Source organism: Oreochromis aureus, linkage group 11, assembly GCF_013358895.1.
Source record: "Oreochromis aureus strain Israel breed Guangdong linkage group 11, ZZ_aureus, whole genome shotgun sequence".
Taxonomy (NCBI): Eukaryota; Metazoa; Chordata; class Actinopteri; order Cichliformes; family Cichlidae; genus Oreochromis; species Oreochromis aureus.
Window position 1 is genome coordinate 8262621 of NC_052952.1, and position 19867 is coordinate 8282487.

A 19867-nucleotide genomic window follows, 5' to 3' on the forward strand; every position below is an offset into this window, starting at 1 on the left:
GGATGCCTGGGTGTTAAACTTAATTGTTACACCACGTAAAACGGCAACGCTGATCATTTTATTAAAGATGAAAGAATTTAGACAGTTTTTAACTCAGTTATGTCGCAGTGTTCGTTTGACTTTGGGCCCTGAAGCGGACGGAGTTTTGGACCCAGATTACTCCGCGAGGCTCCTGACTATGGTAGCTGTAATACTCAGACAATCCATCAAGCATTGCAGCTTCGTAGCTTACCAAAGTTGTACTAAAACATTTTTTGACAGATTTTTGAGGGCCGTGTACCACATAAAATCAGTTTGAGGTCAGTAAGCACAACCAGAATTCATACATAAGGTGCTCTGTTGATTTTTGAGAAAATTAAAGGATTTTAAGTGCACCTTATAGTGCGGATAATACGGTAATCATTACCAAGTCACTATTACACATTGTATAGCTAAGTGCTTATCTGAGTCAAATATACAGGCGCTGGAGAAAAAAATCATATAAATACTTTTAATTTTTTTCATTAAAGTCCTTGCTTATTTCAGCAAGGCCGTGCTGTTTTATGGCAGCATGGCTAATATTAAGAGTGGCAGTGGCACACTGGCTTGCCAGCAATCCAGACCGTAGTAAAACAACGTTCTAGCATTATGAATAAAAACATGCAAAAGGAGCTGCCGAGCAGCTGAAATCCCACATCAAGAATTTGAAAGCAATTGGAGTTGATGTTATTAATGTTGAGAATTAGTGATGCAAAAGTTTTGCTGACAGCAAAGTCATATTGCCATGTATTTAAAGAATTCATTCATAATTTTTAGAGTGTTTAAACAACAAAGTGCTTTTAATAACCTAAAAACTAGAATTGCATGCATACGCTCACAAATATCAAACCAATTTTTTCTTTTTTCCTCTTGTAGAGATCTAGTTAAATTAACACCGTGTGTTTTGGTGTGTCGGTACCCCGGAACAATTTTAATGCAGTGCTGATGACCTTGATGCCTTGGCAACACTGCGCTCAAAATTTTGTAGCAGTAATGCACATTTAATTGAATTTGCAGCTCCAGTGTTAACTTGCAAGAGATGAAGACAAATTACAGTAGAGAAGGGAAAGGAAGAAGTGAGAGAGACAGATAAAAAAGATGGATGGAACACAGGAGTAAATGGGAGCGAGGTTATTTTGCTCCCAATTAATGAGAGCAGAGAACCCACAAGAGTCATTTCTATTCCTTTTTAATTGAGTTTAGTTATTTCAAGCAGGTAACATATTCGTCATATTTGTCATTTCATTTGGGAGTCGTTAAGGAGGTGGTGAAGAAGGAAGGCAGAGAGACGAGATTCTTTCAGATCTTGAGGTGTACTTGGAGCTCTCTCCTGCAGGTAATTTTTTCTCAGCAGGTGATGGCAGGCTTTCACAAGGTCACACCATTACCTCCTTCTGTCTATCATTCTCTCCCCACTTATGTTCTCTCCACTTCTGGACCCTCACAAACCGTCTTCATGGGGTTTTTTTTTTCCTCTAAATTTTGTCATTAGTTTTACAGTTCACATTCTGGGGCAATGGGTTCTTGCTATCAGTTCACATTCTGGGGCAATGGGTTCTTTCATTTTACTATCGTGAGTATGTAGCCTGTGTGTGACAGTGCACTGTAAAGGCATCCACATATGTTTCTCATATCCTGCTACAGACGTTGTTTTTATGTTGTCTAGAAAATGACCCACCTCGTGTCCGCTTGTTTAAAAAACCTTTCACAATTCAAGATTCTGTTGAGACTTTTCAAAATAAACTTCAGTGAAGTAGCATTTAAAAAAAAAAAGAGCCGTCAGGTGTAAAAATGACTAAACGTGATTTTTGGTCATGTTAGTAGCCTGTGTGTGACAGTGCCTGGAAAGAACATGCCATGTCCTGGTTAAATCCCCCAAAATTCAGAATTCTGCTCCAGTATTTCAGTGATTTCTGTTTAATAAAATTAGCATTGACTCACAGTGATTTCTGTTTAATAAAATTAGCATTGCTGCTGTGCTGTCAGTTTCTAAAAACACAAGGCTGTCATGTTGCTACATGGCCAACTCATGTAATTTTAAAGCAATGATTTAGAGGCTTTATACATAATTCACTGTAATCTCATTCAGAAGAAGAGTGCGAATCTCATTAGCACCTCATTAGGACTTTCATGGCGAGAGAGAGTGAGAGAGACGGATGGCGAAGGAGAAAAACGACTGGGAGAGACGTGGAAAAGAGTCGAGCCCAGTTCAGGGCTGAATTAAATTAACTGAGATTTAAGGGTTTTTGTGTTTTTTACTCATCCTAAATGAGGTCTTATTAGGAAAAACTAGAAACTTTTTGAATGGAAATATTGATTAATAAGGTTACATCTTTACGATGGCAGGTCTTAAAAAATTCTTTGCTTGTACTTGCATTTTTCGTTTTAACATAGTCCTAATATTTTGAATTTGTGAAAACCTAAAGTTAATGTCCTTCATTTAGACCCTTGGGAATAAAATGTAATTATAAAGCTATAAGGGGATGGAGCCTGGCAGGGTTAATTTTGACACCTTTTGTTTGAGCATTTTGAGCACATTGTGTGAACATAGTTTCAGCTAAATCTAAATTGGTTAGTATGGTTCTTTTTGTTATGCTTAGACAATTTAGCAGTTTTCAAAAGTTTCATTTCATCTTTTGTGTGTTGTCAGACTACGTCTTTTGTCGTCAAAAGATGTAGAACTCAAATTAATCGTGTCTTTCCTCTTGTTGGGTTACAGCTTAATTTTTCTTTTTTCCCCAAGGTGTAACCTGCCGATACTTTTTGTTTTTAATTGATAGATTTATTTTTGAAGATCCTGATTCTCTTTCTAATAGTCGACAGCATGTACAAAACACAATCACCTTTCCAGCGTCTTCTTTTGCTTAAAACAAAGGAAATAAAATTCTCTGCTACTAGAACAAGGCAGGAGCTACAGGTTTATGTAACAGAACCAATCAGTTTCTTCCTTAATTTAACAACTCACTTAATTTGTAATGACTTCTCCTAAAAACAGGGCATGGGCAGTTTTCTGTCTTTCACTCCATCGTGTTCATTATACTGCTTTGAGCCTGTGCTCATACTGAGGCTGGTGGCTTGTCTGTGGCTTTGACCTCTGGATAGCCATGGTTAAGTTTGTTTTTAAGAACTTTCTTTGGTTGTTCCCTGTGGTTCACTTTGGCAAACTTTATATCTTTCACACTCACACCATAAGAGCACACGGCTGCTCGTAGCGTGTGGCTTTGAGTCTGCAAGCAGCTAAATGGCTGTAGGAAGCCCGTATATGTGTTCCATGTGTGAAGCAGACTAGCTCGTAACCGGACATACGTGAAGCTGACCTGCTGATCCGCAGTCCACGCAGAGCATACTGAAAATCAGAAGATGCCCTGCATCTCTGTTTACAGGCTTCATCACATTTCATATACTGTTTATGCTATTCTTGGTTAGCCTATCTCGTTTATCCAACCAGTGAAAGGACTAGAGCTTTCAAAACAATGGAATACAGTGTTCCCGCGCTATAACGCGGTTCACCTTTCGTGGCCTCGCCGCTTCACTGATTTTTTTTTTTTTTTTTTTTGTGCAATTTTGCATGCTTTTTATTTATTTATTTTTAATTTTTATTTTTTTACAGTGCATTGTGTTCTGCGTCCTGATTGGCTGTAGACCATTGTCAGTCAGTCTCATGCCGTGACACCTGTACAGTACAGAATGCGTTCAGCTTGTCAAATTTACATAAATCTTCGATCGCTAGCAGTGTGACTCTGAAGTGCTGTACTGTATGTTTGTAAGTTTTCTCCCCAACAAACACAACAATGTCGACGAAACGTTTTGCACCGTCAAAGGCAACCGCGGTCTTATTTGGTCTTATTTTTCTACGAAGGTTTGAACTTTGAGGGTGTTTAAACAAGAGAGAAAAGTGTGAAAATGTTCATGCCTGTCTGAGAAAAGTGTATAAAGTGTGTAGTGAGGGATTTTACAGCCTTAAAACATCTATAATATTTGTAAAAATTAAAGTTGGCTACTTGGCGGATTTCACTTATTGAGGGTTATTTTTGGAACCTAACTCCCGCGATAAACAAGGGACCACTGTATAGGCAATCTCTCACTGAGGGAAGTATAATGTCTCCAGTGCAAATGTTCACACTCAGCAAAGTACTTTTCTGTAGTTGTGAGAAGTTTGGGTACTACTTGTAAATCTGTATTAATGCATGCAGATCAAGGTATTTATGAAAAGCGCATGAATTCTAAAGCGGAAAGAATTAATCAAGCAGAAATAATGTGGAAATCTACATATGTCACATTTCAAAATGCTTCTCTCTCACACTTTAAAGTTCCTAGCCTTGGCAGGGAATGACCTCAAAACATAATCAACAGATTAAAAAGCAAATGTTGCACCCTTAAAGGAATCGCTTGTGTGTAATGTGGCAACTAAATCTACAAACTAAACCAAATATTTGATGAGAAACTTAATGTTTGTGTGTCTCTACCGGTGAATGCACTGGACTGGAGTCTAAGTAGTTTGACATCGTTATTTCAAGTAGTGAAATGTCAGTGAGAGATGTAGCTCATCTGACAGATGGCATATGGAGAGTAGCGCTCTGACCTTCTGTTCACCTGCACTGAGGAAAAAGTCACGTATACACACAACACCTGCTGCCCCGCCCCCCTCTCACCCACTCTCACCTGATTTCAAACCGCCTCCCTGGCATGAAAGACAATGCGTTAATGCTAGATTATCTCTCTAGACATATTTGTGTGTTTGGACCCGTGTGACACACTGGTCCACAGAGATGCCATAATGTCTGCTGATTCAGTGGGTGGGCGTGAAAGAAGGAAGAAGAAGAAAAGGCCTGTGGGACTGACTGCTTCAGGTGGCAGGTGTGGGTGTTTGTGTAACAGACAGGATAGCAGCTGCTGTGTTCCTATCAAGTATCTTTAGTTACACACAGAAGGCTCTGACACTAAACCAAAACCTGTGACACTGAAACATGATCGGCCTGGATCCTTTCACCCGTAGAGACAAACAAGGAAAGGAAAAACTGGGCGCAGAAACTTGGATTTCAAAACTACATCAGACATTATCGTCTCACACAGGCCGACTCTGTTTCAGCAAACTGCTTTCAGATGCCTACTCATTTATTAATACTCTTCATATGTGAGAAAAGGAAAGAGCAATGGTAAGAGAGAGTTTAGTGCGTTCTCTCGAGGAGCACCTGTAAGCTGCTCTTGCATTCCCCGTTTTGGTCTTTGCCTTTATTTGTTTATTCATTTGTGTTGTTTTTTTTCACCGAACAATTCCAGAGGCCTTTTTGTTAATGCTAGCTAAACAAGCACTGACCTGGAAATTACCACTGAGCCACAGAGATTCTTTATACTCGCTGCAAGTTATAAAAGATGACATTCTTTCCCAGGAAAAGAGTGTGTTTGCTCTTCATGCAGCTTCAGGGTGACGAGCGACGGCAGAATTATTTGGCCAGCTTTGCGGTACCCCGATCGGCCTGATGAAGACACAAACAAGTCTCAGTCAGTGGATGTCACATCCAGGTTTGACGGTTTAAATATAGAGAAGTGCTTGATATACATTAAGTCATGCAAGATGACAGTAACATCTCCGACCTTTGCGTGATTTATGCTTAAACCCTGAGGTGTGTTTAGGGCGATGCACACAGTGGAAAAGATTGGAGTGAAAAACCAATGACGGCACGAAGTGACTGGTCAGCTTTAAAGAAGAAGGAACTGGAGGAGCTAATACAGATGTTGCAGACGGTTGCTAATTTGTGGATGTCTTCTTGCAATGTAAACAAAACATGCGCTTGATTGTGTTCCAGTACATAACTGTGTGTATTAATGTGAATTTTATAGTGCATATTATTTCCAGTCGCTTTATATTTGTCTAGGAGATGTTGCCATCTAAGTATCTCAGTACTCTTAGAAGGGCTCGTTTCAAATGTTGCTTAACCAGCTGATGGGCAGGAGCAAGCTAGCCAAGAAATTTCTCAAACACTATTTGGAGTGACAGAAGCCCAGGGCTTACAACTTAGCCACAGGTATATGCAGAGCACACATGTGTGGAAATGTACACAGTTAGCTGCCAACCTCTGTAAGGGATTGGTAAGCCAGAGCCTCAGTATACCTGGGGCAGTTCTTAACATGTGAGGTACTGTAAACAAACAGACAGATATACAAGGAAGCGATGCTGCTGCGGGGAATCTGAGCGTTTGTTTAAGGCTCTGGGTTTGTGCGATGACGAGGGATTATGTGTATATTTGGATATGTGATTCTGTCAGACAAGATACCATGATGCATCTCCTCTGTATCAGCTACACTCACTCCAGGGCTGTACATTGGGAATAGCCATGTCACTTAAGGGTTAGCCCTGCTATTACAAAGGCAGTTCACTTGTTAATTAAGCATAAGCTATTATTGTTACTTCAACTACAGTAACTATTTTTTCCATTTAATAGTTTTATCACTGCCATCGTCTGTTTTATGTGCTTCTAGCTAGATTACTTAGCATGTTAAACTGCTTAACCTGGTTGCTGATTTTGGGGTAAGTGAAGTCAGACAGTAGAAAGAAAATATCCTGGGTATGTTTAAGTTGCTTCTTACTACAGTATAGTGTTGTAAACTTTGTTGTGTTATACAGTTTTGTGTATGGATGTTCAGAAGTCTGAATGTTGTAATTGTAGCTTTGAGCTGTTCTCACTGAAATTTATTTATTTATTTTTTTAAAAAACCCTCAAATAACATCTAGACTTTTGCAGATGAACACAAGACCCTATGTGAAAATTAAATCTAAGAATAGTGACCGATTTTGAAGAGATGTGTTTTAGTTATGCAGGTGCAAATAGTTAAAAATCATGCAGCGTGCATGGTGTAAGAAGAATTTTACCCGGCTGTTAACAGCAGTCCTTCATTGTAGCTTATACAGGAAATGAATGTTAAGCTTCAAATGAAGATTGTTCATTTTGATGCAGCGTACAAATGTATTCTTAAAGTGTCTTAGAAACTGAAAGTCATTTCATTATTGTACACCACAGAATATGAGTCTGCATTGAACGTGGTCCTAACAAATTGAAAGTATATGAAGGAGAAAGCTGTAATAAATACGGTTCAACAAAAGAGGTGGAGACGGCTCTATTCATGTGCATCTGTAAAAATATTCAGCGTCCTTCTAACAAGCTAAATGTATTCCATAATCACCACCTCTTTCAGTAAAGCCTTTTCCTTCCTCATACCCTTTTCGTCCTCCTCCTTTCTAATATAATGAAGCGAGTCTTGAACCTTCCTTTTAATTGGCGTTGACTCTGATGAGAAGAGTAAAGAAAAGAAAAGTAGCATTAGATAAATTAATGTTTACAAAGAAAGGAGGTCCTGCAAAGCGATTCAGTCGCGGAGTCGGCTTTGTATGCACTGCTTCCTTGAATTTCAGCAGAATGTTATTTAGAATAAATAAGGCGCTGTGGTAAAACGAGGGGTCTTATTTAGAGGGACTGATGAGCCACTGTAGAGCCTCTTCAGCCAGGGAAATTAACAGGCTGAATAGATGCTTAGACTTTTGTAGCTCTATAATGAGACTCCCACACTTGTGTTTTTGCTCTGACTGTACATTTACTCACATATCTGCTTTTTTTTTAAAAATGAATGTTCACATAAAAAATAATAACGGCACACCAACCTAAATTATTTAATTTTATCTTTTATTTCTTGTTTGTGTTTTTATCATTATTGCGGCACAAGAGATTTATACTTCTTTGTTAAATATGTAAGTGCGTTGTTAAAAAAAACCCCAAACCTTTCCTTCCTGAAGTGTACCTCACTGCAGCTCTTAACTGCATGTTGCTCCAAGAGTTCACAACTATTGTGACTCGCCTGTTTTTTTACCTTCAGCTTCAAAAGGCTGATTTAAATCCATCAGTGAGAGAATAGCAATCACATCCTGAATTCCTGGAGAGAGACTACCAAATCTATGAGAATGGATGTGAGGAAGTGTACAACGAAGTGGAAAACCTTGAGGCACAAATATATTTGGTCACATTGTATAAAAATCTAGCACTTTGTTTCTGTCGTGTCACTGGGACAGGCCCGCCAGCTAATTAACAGGTAAACGACCAATAAAAAGCATGAATGCTGGTGACGGTGTAAACCATAGAGGTTATGTCGTTAGCTTTACAAAGATTTACCGCAGAAGTCTGAATGTTCAGTAAGAGATTTTAGTCAAACTTTCATGCCAGGCAAGTGTATCAGGAAATGAAAAGCAGTCTGTTTACTTCTTCCCAAACTGTCAGTCAGCTCAGTCGCAAAGCTGAACTGCATGTTGCCTTGATCTCCACTGATGCAAAGTACTAGGTTAACATGCATAATTTCTTTTATCTGTTCATCTCTTCCCTGGCCACATACATTACACATGAGGAACATACTCCCCAATCACGTCTCCTATATTAAGTGCACAGTCATATTCATAGTATAGATTGCTGTGAACACAGAGTAGAAAATAAGCCTCGTCTTCTCTACTGAAACTCACTTTTTCTCTGGAGTTGCCAAGTATAGCACACTATAGCTTCATGTTGCGTTCAGCACCTTCCCTGCAATACTTCCACCCACATAAAATGATATCGAAGCTGCACGTTCAGAAAATCCCTTTATTTCCTGTGTTTATGCTAATATTGAAATATCCATCAAAAGATGAATTACAGTAAGATGAAACAGATTTTACTTGAAGTTGAGACATTTGCAGCACGATATACTAAACAGCTCTGAGGTAGTGTTTGCTTACAGTACAGAAGTGAGTGTTCCCTAGTGCCCATTATTAGTCTTCATCTTAATCTCATCATTTACAGTTTTCCTGTTATTCTGTAGTTATAGACAGAACTAGATGCACTGAATATTTACTGTTGCTGCTTTTGGCAGAAGTACTTGTTGGATGATGTGGTAAATATTCATAATATAAATAATGTAAAACAAAAGTTAACTGTGGAGTCTTACATGTTATGTAGCCAGACTTTACTGCAGGTGGCAGCAACCCTCTCTCTGTGCCAGAAGTTGTAGAACAGCAAGGTGGAAAGTGAGACGGAAGACAGTCGCAGTTCGTTTCTGTAGTGTTATAATCTAGGAAATGATTATTTGTATGCATGCTGTGTCAGAGTCAACTGGCAATCCCTAACCACAAGAAACCTAACCTGCAAGAAAAGGTTTGAATAGTTTGACTGTTTGCATCAGTCTGCCATGCATTTCAAAATAACCCTTACTATTGTATGTGTAAATACATACACATTATGTATATGGACCAAGTTTATCCCTGTCCTTTAAACTGTGCCCAATTATGACTGTTTTTGAGTGTTTTGATTAATTCTAATCAGTCAGTTTCTTCCTTTTAATCAACCAAGAAATTAGTTGCTAATAAGTTTTTTTTGGGGTTGCGTTTTTAGACAATTTGAGTACTGCTATGCAACCCTTACTTATTTGAATGGTGTAATTATTCTGTCTTTGTCTTTTGTAAAAATAAAAAAAAAATATGTTGGTTTGCAAAGACTGTTGATGCATTCCAGGTCACTGAGCATGTGCCATTCCACTTTTCCAAACCCTTGCTTGTAATAATTTATGACCTTGAAACCAATCATGATTGTTTATGCTTGGACTAATTTTGTAGGGATCCATTCAACCAAAATGTCCTTTCACCTGTGTCATCCCAGCAAAGATTCTTCGCTCGTTTCCTCTTTTGGATCAAAATAATTGCACAGAAACACAAACATAGTCGCTCATGCACAAGCCCTGCACAAATGGAGGAAGTCAAACGCTTGTTTCCCGGCTGCTAACATTCTCATACATTTTCAGTTTAACACAAAGGCAAAAGGCCTCATGGGGAGTGGCTGTGGCTTACCATGGTAAATATCTTTATTCCCCACTGAAATGACCTGTTCAGTCTGACACTAAAGCTGCCACACTATTGTATAACTGCCGCCGTTCCCAAACAGGAGCTATGTGCGATGCATTTTCCAGTTGATGTTTGTTCTAAGCATGCGATTCTGTTTCGTGAGATCCTTCCTGGTTTCTAAAGTATACAAACCCTCTGCTTTCATGAGCTGCGTGTGTTTGTTTCCCCTTTCTGCCTCTTCAGCGCAGCTTGAGGCTGCTGGGCTGGCACCATGTCATTGTTCCATAAGCGTCTCACATATAGATTGCAGGACTTTGCATTAGAAATGGGACTCTTGGGGCTCTTCCCAGGATTCAGGTTCAGCTTAGCTAAAGTTATTCCCTGAGTCTGCGTGTCCGAATGTTTGTGCGCTGTTGTGTTTTTTTTAACTAGCATTTTCTCTATTACGAACCACTCAAGTGGTGAATACAACTCATTTATAGTAATGGAATATTTATCACACATACAGCAGTTTTTACAAGACAGATGTCGTCCCTTTCACAGCGTTGGGCCGGCGTGGCAGGTATTTTCTTTTTTTAAAGGCTGTAATCTGTAAGCCTTGCATTTTGTCTGACTTGTTTTTACTAGCCCCATGTTGACAATTGGTCTGCAGCCCGATCTCTGATATACCCAAAGGCCATGTGAGCTGGCCATAAACTTGCTGTGTTATAGATGTGCATTGATTGGTCACCAGATCTTGATTGGCCTGTATCCTGTAAAACACAGCTCAAATGTGAATGCTTTTATTAAGCACATTAGTAATAAATGTGCAAAACTGAAAATGAGCCATGCTGTTAATTTTTTATTATTATGATGATTTTTTTCTCCTTCTCTACGTGGTTATGTTTTCAGGTGGACTGGGCCTGACCACCATTGCGGTGACTCGAGGCAGTGATGCTTTCACAGCTTGTCTTCAACGCTTAGGCTGCCCAATTTTATATTGCATTTACCGTCATATTCCATAACGCATGTTTATGAGATCTGCTTTCATGTAGTTATGTTTTATTGATTAATCCACACGTCCCTTCTCTGCTGCTGGTCTTGTTGTCTATTTGTTTTTTAATTTGTCATTTAGTTTTGCTTTTGCTTGCCTCGGTCTATCCAATTAAAACAAAACAAAAAAAACCCCACACAGCTCTGTTGAAGAATTTATATGTCTGAGTGTTTGAAAGAAAGGGAGAGGTCCCAAGGAACTATAGCAGCCCCTGACCTTTACATTTCTCTCTTTCATTTCCTTTTGAGTTTTGTTGTCAGCCTTCCTCCCTGTCTTTTCACTTTTTGATGAAGATGTGCTAATAGATGTGCCCTTTATCCTTCGTTTTACTCATTGCCAGTTTCAAATACACTCCTGACTGATCCCACAGCCCCTCGCCATTTAGCACAAACACACTTCAGTGTACCTCGCCTCTAACCGAGTGTCAGCTTGTACAGGCCGTGGCTGCTTTGAAGATAAGTGAGTGTAGCTGATAGATGGATGGTTTTGTTGGACAGCAAGTAACAGTGAAGTTAATTCTGGTACATTAACACTGATGTAAAATTTCAAAATAACAGCACAGAATAATGTCCATGTTCGTGTATTGACCAGATTAAAGACAAATCATGCAAAGTTTGCCATTCTGCTGGGTTGGATTTGCTCTGATTATATCCTTTTTTCCCATCAAAACACTGATTCATTTGGGAAAATCACTCCTTTGGAAGGCAGCCGTTAGGGCTGTGTGATATGACCAAAATCTCATATCTCGATATAAGACATCTATCGTCCCGATAACGATATAAATCACAAAAATGTAACATTTTCTGTAAATTCTGTGAATCTCGGGCAGCTGAAGTGTTTCTAGCTGGGCGTACCTGGAGTCGAGTGTTTTAACCGATGCATTAAACGATACATTTTTAGACACAGGTTGTAACGGCCGCCGTTTTCTTTGTGAGTATTTATTACACAGCGTGCTGCGGGGAAAAGCCTGTTCTAACGTTTGAGTCAAATGTTTATTTTTTAGCACCTGACGCTTCTCATTCGTAAATACTCTGCATAATTTTTCACATGATTCAGTTTATTTTGAAAAGTCTCAACAGGATCTTGAGCTTTATTGTGAAAGGTTTATGTGGAAAATAAACAAGCGATGGTTTTACCGTCGTTGCTGCTAACGACAACGCATAAAAACAGGCGCTTATCCGTCTGTAGTGTGGTTATATTAAATATAAGAGAGAGAGAGAAATTAATATAGCCACTACAGTGACATCAAAACGACGAAAAAATATTGCCGTAAACAGTTTATTTTGCGACACCACGAAACAAACGATAGCGTAAAATGAAACGATAGACGTTTTTATATCGTCATCCGATATATATCGTTATATCGAACAGCCCTAGCAGTCGTCATTATCCTATATTACAACAATAATAACAGATATTGATAAAGAGAGCCTCTGTAATCTAAAGTTAGTGTAAATGCAGTTAAAGACATCAGGCTTATCATTCAGTCGCAGCAACAGAGTATTGCTGTACTGTATTGACCGTCTGAGCTGGAATAGATGGCTCATGGACGCTCGTTGGTCTTTAAAAGGTCAACCTTACATTTGGCAGTTAACTTCGGGTGGGATCTATGAGACTTTGCTCTCAGGTTTCCCTGTGTTTGATCTCTTCTAGCTTCAACCATTTCCTCTCTGACACCCCTGTGCTGTCTTTTCTCTCTCCTTCTTATAAAGATGTTCTTTTCACAGTTTCACTCAATCCCTCTTTGCTTTTCTCCCTCTTCTCTCTTCGCTCTCTCTCTCTCAGCAACATCTCCTACAGGATCCTGTTCCACTACATTAATGGCTTTCATTTATTTTAGTTTGTCTGCAGTCAGATCCCTTAGGCCCAGAGTTAGCTGCTGTTTTATTTATATTGTTTGTGTTTTGACAGTTGTTTTGGGTAAACTTTGCCGATGTACTTATTCACTCAGGGAAGGCTACATTCTTCATCAGAGTAACAGCCTGTGCTGTCAGTCAGCGCAGATCCATATCCTGCTGCTGCTGCTTGGATGAAACACGTGGGGAAATAAATATGGAACAATGAATAAAACATATATTGAAGCAGCTCAAACGTATGTAAGGTAAAGTTTTAGACTTCGATATCCATCCTGGAATTGAAATTAGGACAGTGACCATCTGTGAGACTGAATTATTCTGTATGTAGAAGTTTGTGGAAGTGGCACATAAATGAAGTGGAAGATTAGATACATTTGGCCTCACATTCGCACACACTTGTGCACACACCGGTTCACATCTTAATTACTGAGGCTTGATGGGTACTTAACCTTGCCCCTTGCTGCTTATGCTAATGCAGAGAGGTCAGGAGTGTGCCGAGTGGCTGGCTCGCTGTCAAATCAGCCAGAAACAACTGTCGGAGTGGAGATGAGAGGATGAGGGAGACAGAGGCGCAAGGACAAGCCAGATATAGGAAAGGGAAAGGAGAAGAAGGGACACACCTGACATGTTGGCAAGTGTGTGTTTTGGACTTTGCTTCCCCCAAAATGCATCGAATTCAAATCACGCTAAACCGCCAGTGTGTACATCTCACCTACACAAAACTCCTCGCTACTCTTACCAGTATGACCTCATCCTTTAAGCAACATGCTTGTAAAGGAGCATATGGCTGGCTCTGTGTGTGTGTGTGTGTGTGTGTGTGTGTGTGTGTGTGTGTGTGTGTGTGTGTGTGTGTGTGTGTGTGTGTGTGTGTGTGTGTGTGTGTGTGTGTGTGTGTGTGTGTGTGTGTGTGTGTGTGTGTGTGTGTGTGTGTGTGTGTAATGAGCTCATCCTCTCCCCCACTATGTAGGGCTGAGGATGTTGAGCAGCAGGGAGAGTCATTGAGAGGACACAGTTACACCAGCGTTATACTCACCATGTTTGCAAGTATGCTAGGGGTCTGTTGGTGTCCGTGATGTGACCTTCAAAATCAGAGGGTGTGCGCAAAACTCTGTGCTGGTGTCCAGTTTGTTGCGACCGCATGGACTTATGCGTGCGACCTCTACACTACGACACCACCAACAACTGTAGGCAGGCTAGAAAGAAAGAAGTATAATACAAAACCACAAACTATGGTGGATATGTTTATGTAGAGATGGTTTTTCCTTCAGCATCGCCTCCTTGTGCACCTCTAGACCTCTTCCAGTGCGATGCTACAGTTCTTTGCACTTGCACGTGTGTGACTGTGATGATACCATGGAAGTCAAACTTGTGTAGAGAAGATGTGGCAAACTCATCTGAATTTTTCCATCAAGGATCATGATGATGTGACCAGATATATTCAGAATATATGCTATTATGTTCTTTCCTTAGGGTCATATTGCCCATGCTACGTTTTCTTGAAACATCCTGAGGCTAAAATAAAATTAAAATTGAAGTGCTGCCATTTGGCAAGACTGAATGAGATCCAGTGGGCCTTGCAGATGCACAATGTGCAAACCAACAATGGCAGACACACTGGAACTGTTGCAGCACCACACAAGGAGAATTTAAATCGGTCTTTGATTTTTAAGTCTGAGTCACAGAACTTTGTGATAGTTTCTGCCTAATAAACAGACTCCTGGCTTTCATTCTTGCTCTGACTAAGAAACCTCACTAGATTGGCGTCTAGGTTTTAGTGCCTCTGATAATTGTTGTGGTTTGATCTAAACAATGGAAAATACACATGAAATGTTTCTGTGGGAGGTAGTGGCTAACTTGTTGACCATAGCAGTGTAGGATAGTGGTCTTCGGTTCAGATCAACACAAACCTTTCCTATAAACCCAAAGTGATGCTCCATGTGCGATGTTAAAAAGCATTTCATAAAAAGGATAAAGATTGATACCTTTTGTTTGTCATTTTTCTTGTCATCATAACCTTTTTTCAGATGTGTGGCACTTGGAGACTTCAGCATATTAGCTCCGTTTATATGATGTCACTATATCTCAGTTCCAGCGGCTGCTGTAATCCACTAAGGAAGGGCCTCTCTTTCACTTCAGGTTTTGTTGTGACAAAGTTGAAGAGGCCTTTATATAGGTCATGCACTGCGGTCCATCCAGTGCCTAAAGTTATTTTAATGTCATATTCATAGCAGGGACATCTCCCAAGTCAACCTGATCAATTCACTTGGACATTTAGTCTGGTTTAATTTGACTGATTCACTGTGTCTACTGAGCTGTTAAAAACCTGTATGTACAGCACAGCACTCTGTACCATGCATACATATCACAGAGGTCATACATGTATGCATAGAATATTGTGCACTGATGGCGTTGCCAGCCAGGACCGTGTGTATGCATTGTATCGTTGAAGCATGTGTGTGTGTCTGTGTGTGTGTGTGTGTGTGTGTCTGTGTGTCTGTGTGTGGTCCTGAGGCAATGGAGAGTGGTGACAAAGAGTTGACAGAGGGCCGTAGAGATTTAGGGCGAGGTGCCAAAGAAGTCAAAGAGAAACGTGTGTGTAGTCCCACACACACACACACACACACACACACCTCGTCGTCTGATCTTGGGGGACATCTGCTCTAGTCCGGGTCACTGGCAACGAGCGCTTGGTTGGGCTCAAAAGTATCACCACGGCAACCGCATCGCATAATCCCATTCCGTCTCATCCCACCCAGGAACTGCGTGCGGCGTGATTGGCCCGTTCCCCCTGGGGCACTGAGGCGGCGACTCAGGCGCTGTCTGCTTACTCGCTGTGTCAGCTATGGCTCCGAGTCTGTGTGCAAAGAGCGAGCAGAGCATTAAAGGAACGTTTGGCGCATTTTGGCAGGAGACAGTGTGAATTATGCAGACGCACCCCTACTGTGAGTGTGTCTGTATGTGTGGTGTTGCCAGTGTGGGAAGAACAAGCTACTCTAAACAGATACCGACTCTTTTGTCCGGGCTTTTCTGACTCACTTAACCTAGTCATGAAAGTTTATGTCTGCCCACCATTTTTTTTTTCTGGTGTTAGAAAACTCTCATTCTTTCTATCCCTTTTCCTAGAATTTATATACAAGCATTATATAACACTAAATATACTGGACTTAAATTCCCTTGTATGTGCACTGATGTACCTGTTTTTCCAGTAAAACAGACTCTGGTTCTGAAACTACACTGCCTAATGCAAGCAGCTTCTTATAATCAAATAATGACAAAAGTCCTTAATATTTGCTTTCATCTCTTTTCCCCCTCCATCTCTTCTCTCATACAAACTTTAGCTTTTATCAGTCCCCTCATTTCTCATACACGAGACAGATTAAACTGGCTTTGAATTGCGATGTCTACCTTCACAGATCTTTCTCCCATCACACCATGCTCTCCCACCCCCACCCTCCCCACCTTCATCACTTTCTTTGTTTTCCTGAAGAATCAAACAGTCTAAATTAAAACACAGCTGACAGTTCTGCATCCAGTTTCATTGCTGCATCCAGTTTCATTGCTGCTCCTTGCTGCCTACTCCTATGATTCCTACCTCACTTACAAGCATCCTCCTCCCCCCTCTTCCATCCCTCCCATCCCTCCCTCTCTACCTCCCTCTTTCACTCCAGCTGTCAGGAGGCTTCATTATTAAAGATTCATTGCAGAGTCTGGGCAGCTCTTCCAAAAGCTTTTGTCAGACAGACCGAATGCCTTAAATCTCACTGTCACTAACTGGATGTGACATAAAGACTTGCATAAATCCACATGCACACTCGCAAATACACACACAATTTCCCTCTGGTTTGTTTCATGAATTCACTACCTCGCTGCTTTTTACTTCAGATTGTCTTATCAGTTAGGATTTCTAAAGCCCTGTTAAGTGTTTTACCAGTTATTAATCAATATTGTAAATATTTGACATGCAATGTGAAATGTTTGACATCGCTTTGTTTTACTGTCAATATTGGATTTTATGCATTACCAATTTAAGTAGTATAAAAAACACATGTATGTACACATACTGTACCTTAATTAATGTGAAAAGAAAAAATTGTGCCTTGTTTACTAGTTTTCCACCTCAGGTCTAATCCATGCTTTGCTATATGTGCTTCATACTAGGGTTGGGCGATTGGACGAATATATCGACTATCTATTGTCGATAGCTTTTACAAGGGTGATTTATTTATTTATTTGCTCATGAGGAAGTTTGCTAATAATGATGGAGCTAATAGAAGCAGTCAACAGAAAAAAAATTAATAGCGCTGTTTTAACAGCACCCTCTTTCATCTGCGAGCAAATGCACCCTCCTCAGAGTGCGCCCAAATACTTGTTGCAGAAGCTGGTGAGAGTCTAGCATACTCAGCCGGATGGTGGACACGTGCATACTCATGCAAGGTAGTCGTGTTTGAGTACTTACCTCGCACTCTACGTCTGCACAAGCGGCACACCGCTTTGGTTACATCCTTAGGTTTACCTCTTTCATCCGGTTTAAAGCTAAAGAAATCCCAAATTGGCGACTTTATTTTTTTTTTTAGTGCCGTCAGCATTAACCCGTCATCGTTAATGACACGATTAACATTTAACCCATATGGAGCGCAGACTGAGTTAAAATCCCTGAAATGTCTCTGTCAACGCATTTCGGGAGTTTGTCCAAATTTTGTTCATTCTGCGCTCCAGATGGGTTGAGAGTGTTAAAAATTTTAATCGTGATGACCGTGTTTAAGCCGCGTTAACGCTGACAGCGTTTTTTGGTTTTTTTTTTGTTTGTTTGTTTTTTTGGAGGGGGGGGAAACTAGTTCGTCCATGTTTGGACCTATTCTGTGTTGTAAACGTGCAAATCTGTCCGTGCATGATTACATTGCCCCGCCCATCAAAAAGTCCACGCATGCGCGAACATATCACCCATCGGCGATTGTTGGACTGACGATTGGCGGTTGGTAAATTTTTACATATCGCCGTATTCCCTCCAAGTTCAGATCATGTAATGGTCGGATAAATTGTGAAAAACCCAAGAGCTACATCTCAGAAGCTACAGGCTGCAGTTAGCATGTTAAATGTGAAAGTTGAGTACAGTTCCCAGGATAAAGCCAATTCTTTCTAAAAAAGAACATGGCAGCATGGCTAAGGTTTATACAGTTTCATTTGAAGAAACCACAAGATTTCTGGAGCGATGTACTGTGTCCATGTTTGTACAGCGCCACGTTTGTAAAAAAACAAGCACAGCATATCAGCCAACCTCATGCCAACTGTTCAGAAACGGTCGTGGAGGGATAAGAATTTGAGCTTGTTTTGCAACCACAGGGCCTGGACACTTTGCAGTTGTGGCGTCGACCGTGAACTCTTCTGTTTACCAACATATTCTAGATTCAAATTGGAGGCTAAAGCTTGGCTGAAATTCAGTCTTACGCCAGGACAGTGATCCCAAGCACAGCAGCAAATCTACACCAAAATGTGTGAACACGGAAAGAATTAAGGTACTGCAGTGGCCAATCAAAAACTAGAGCTGTACGTTTTTGGGCTCAACCATTTAGCGACTGAAATAATGGTGTTCTCAACTTCATATACTGAGCATTTTCTCGATCACCTAATAATTTGTCCCAGAGTGAATTTGCATGACAGGGCAAATTCTGAGGACAATTAACTCACGTTAGTTTTTTAAAATTAATTTTTAAGTTCCACCAAGATTTATTTCATAGATGTGCACAATTTAATTAAATCCACACTTTAGTTTAAATTGTTTTTTTCTGTAACTTCTAGAGTTTGACTTTAAGAATTGGGTATCAGAAGAATTTGGAGGTTTGTTTCATATGCTAGAACATACAGACAGGTTTTATCACTGCATGCGGTTGATTTTGCTTGTTTGCACTGTTGTCAAGCCGTTATCCATTAATAACTTAGGAACACAGCAGCCTTACGTGCAAAGATAAATGCAATTAGCTGGGAACATCTTACTCCAGCAATGATTTCAAAAGCTGTTTTCATCAGCTACAGATGAAAACGCTTCTGGACCTTAAATCAGTCAGAGCAAAGAAATGTGCAATGTAGGGCTGAGGTGAAAATGTAAAAAGCCTACAGTGTGGTCATTTTAAATAAACAGTGGTGATTGGCTTGGCAAGGCCGTTTGGAAATCTGTTTTAATGGGTCGGGGGCCAGATGCATTCTGCCAAATGAAGCATAAGCTTGGATTCATTAATTTCCCAAGCTATCGAAAAGTATTTACTCTCATTGAAAATTGCATTAGAATATGTCAGCCTAAGAAATTTTCTAGTGGAGATCAAAAATTACATGCACACAGATGGTCGGAGGGGAAGACTTAAGCACATATGATATGAAGGACTCATTTTAATTTTAACCGTTGAGGTTCTAAAATAAAATTTTCATCTTCAAAAGGATCCAAAGGATACATTAACTGTATATTTTTGATCATAGTGTTTTTCCTGGGTTAAATCAGAAAGTGGAACAGTAAAACAGTAGTGTTTGTCATATATTACAGTTAACCTCTTATTGTATGCTTATTTCTTTTTTCTTTTGCACAGAAAAGCCCAGGACCAGGAGAAAAAGGTGGTAGTAGCAGGATGCGTTCCCCAGGCCCAGCCAAGGATGGATTACCTCAAAGGTCTCAGCATCATTGGGGTACGTGTACTTTATTTGAACATCTGTGTATTTTGACTTATTAAAGTCTGACTAATATATGGTAGGGTGCGTCTCTTTATCTTCCTTTGTGTCCGATGACGAGTACAGACGGACACGCGTTTCGAGATTGATCGGGATGTCATTCACCGGGCAGCTAACCTTGCTCTGCCTTGTACTCATTCTCTTCAGGCAGAACATTTCCCAGTCACAAATGTTCTGCATGAAGAGGAAGATCGGGTACATTAACTCCTGTACTATGGGGAGGTGTTATGGGTGAACAGAGACGGAGCTAGGAAAGGACACGTCAATGATTCCTCAGCATAGACTGCTTCCTTTAAAGGTGGCATGGGGCAGTCTAGCCCTCTAGTTACTTTTGCTACTAGTATTAATATATTTAAGAGAGTACAAGCGGCAAACAGACAAATATATGACAAT

The 19867-nt window shown here is 40.3% G+C and overlaps 1 protein-coding gene across 1 annotated transcript in view; it reads left to right on the plus strand.

The window, feature by feature from the left end:
- cdkal1 (CDK5 regulatory subunit associated protein 1-like 1) overlaps nt 1-19867 on the plus strand; it is a 244967-nt gene that overhangs the window by 55406 nt on the left and 169694 nt on the right. The window contains exon 5 of the mRNA XM_031751788.2: nt 19336-19432. Within this exon, the coding sequence (XP_031607648.1) occupies nt 19336-19432 (97 nt within the window). The remainder of the gene's footprint in view (nt 1-19335; nt 19433-19867) is intronic.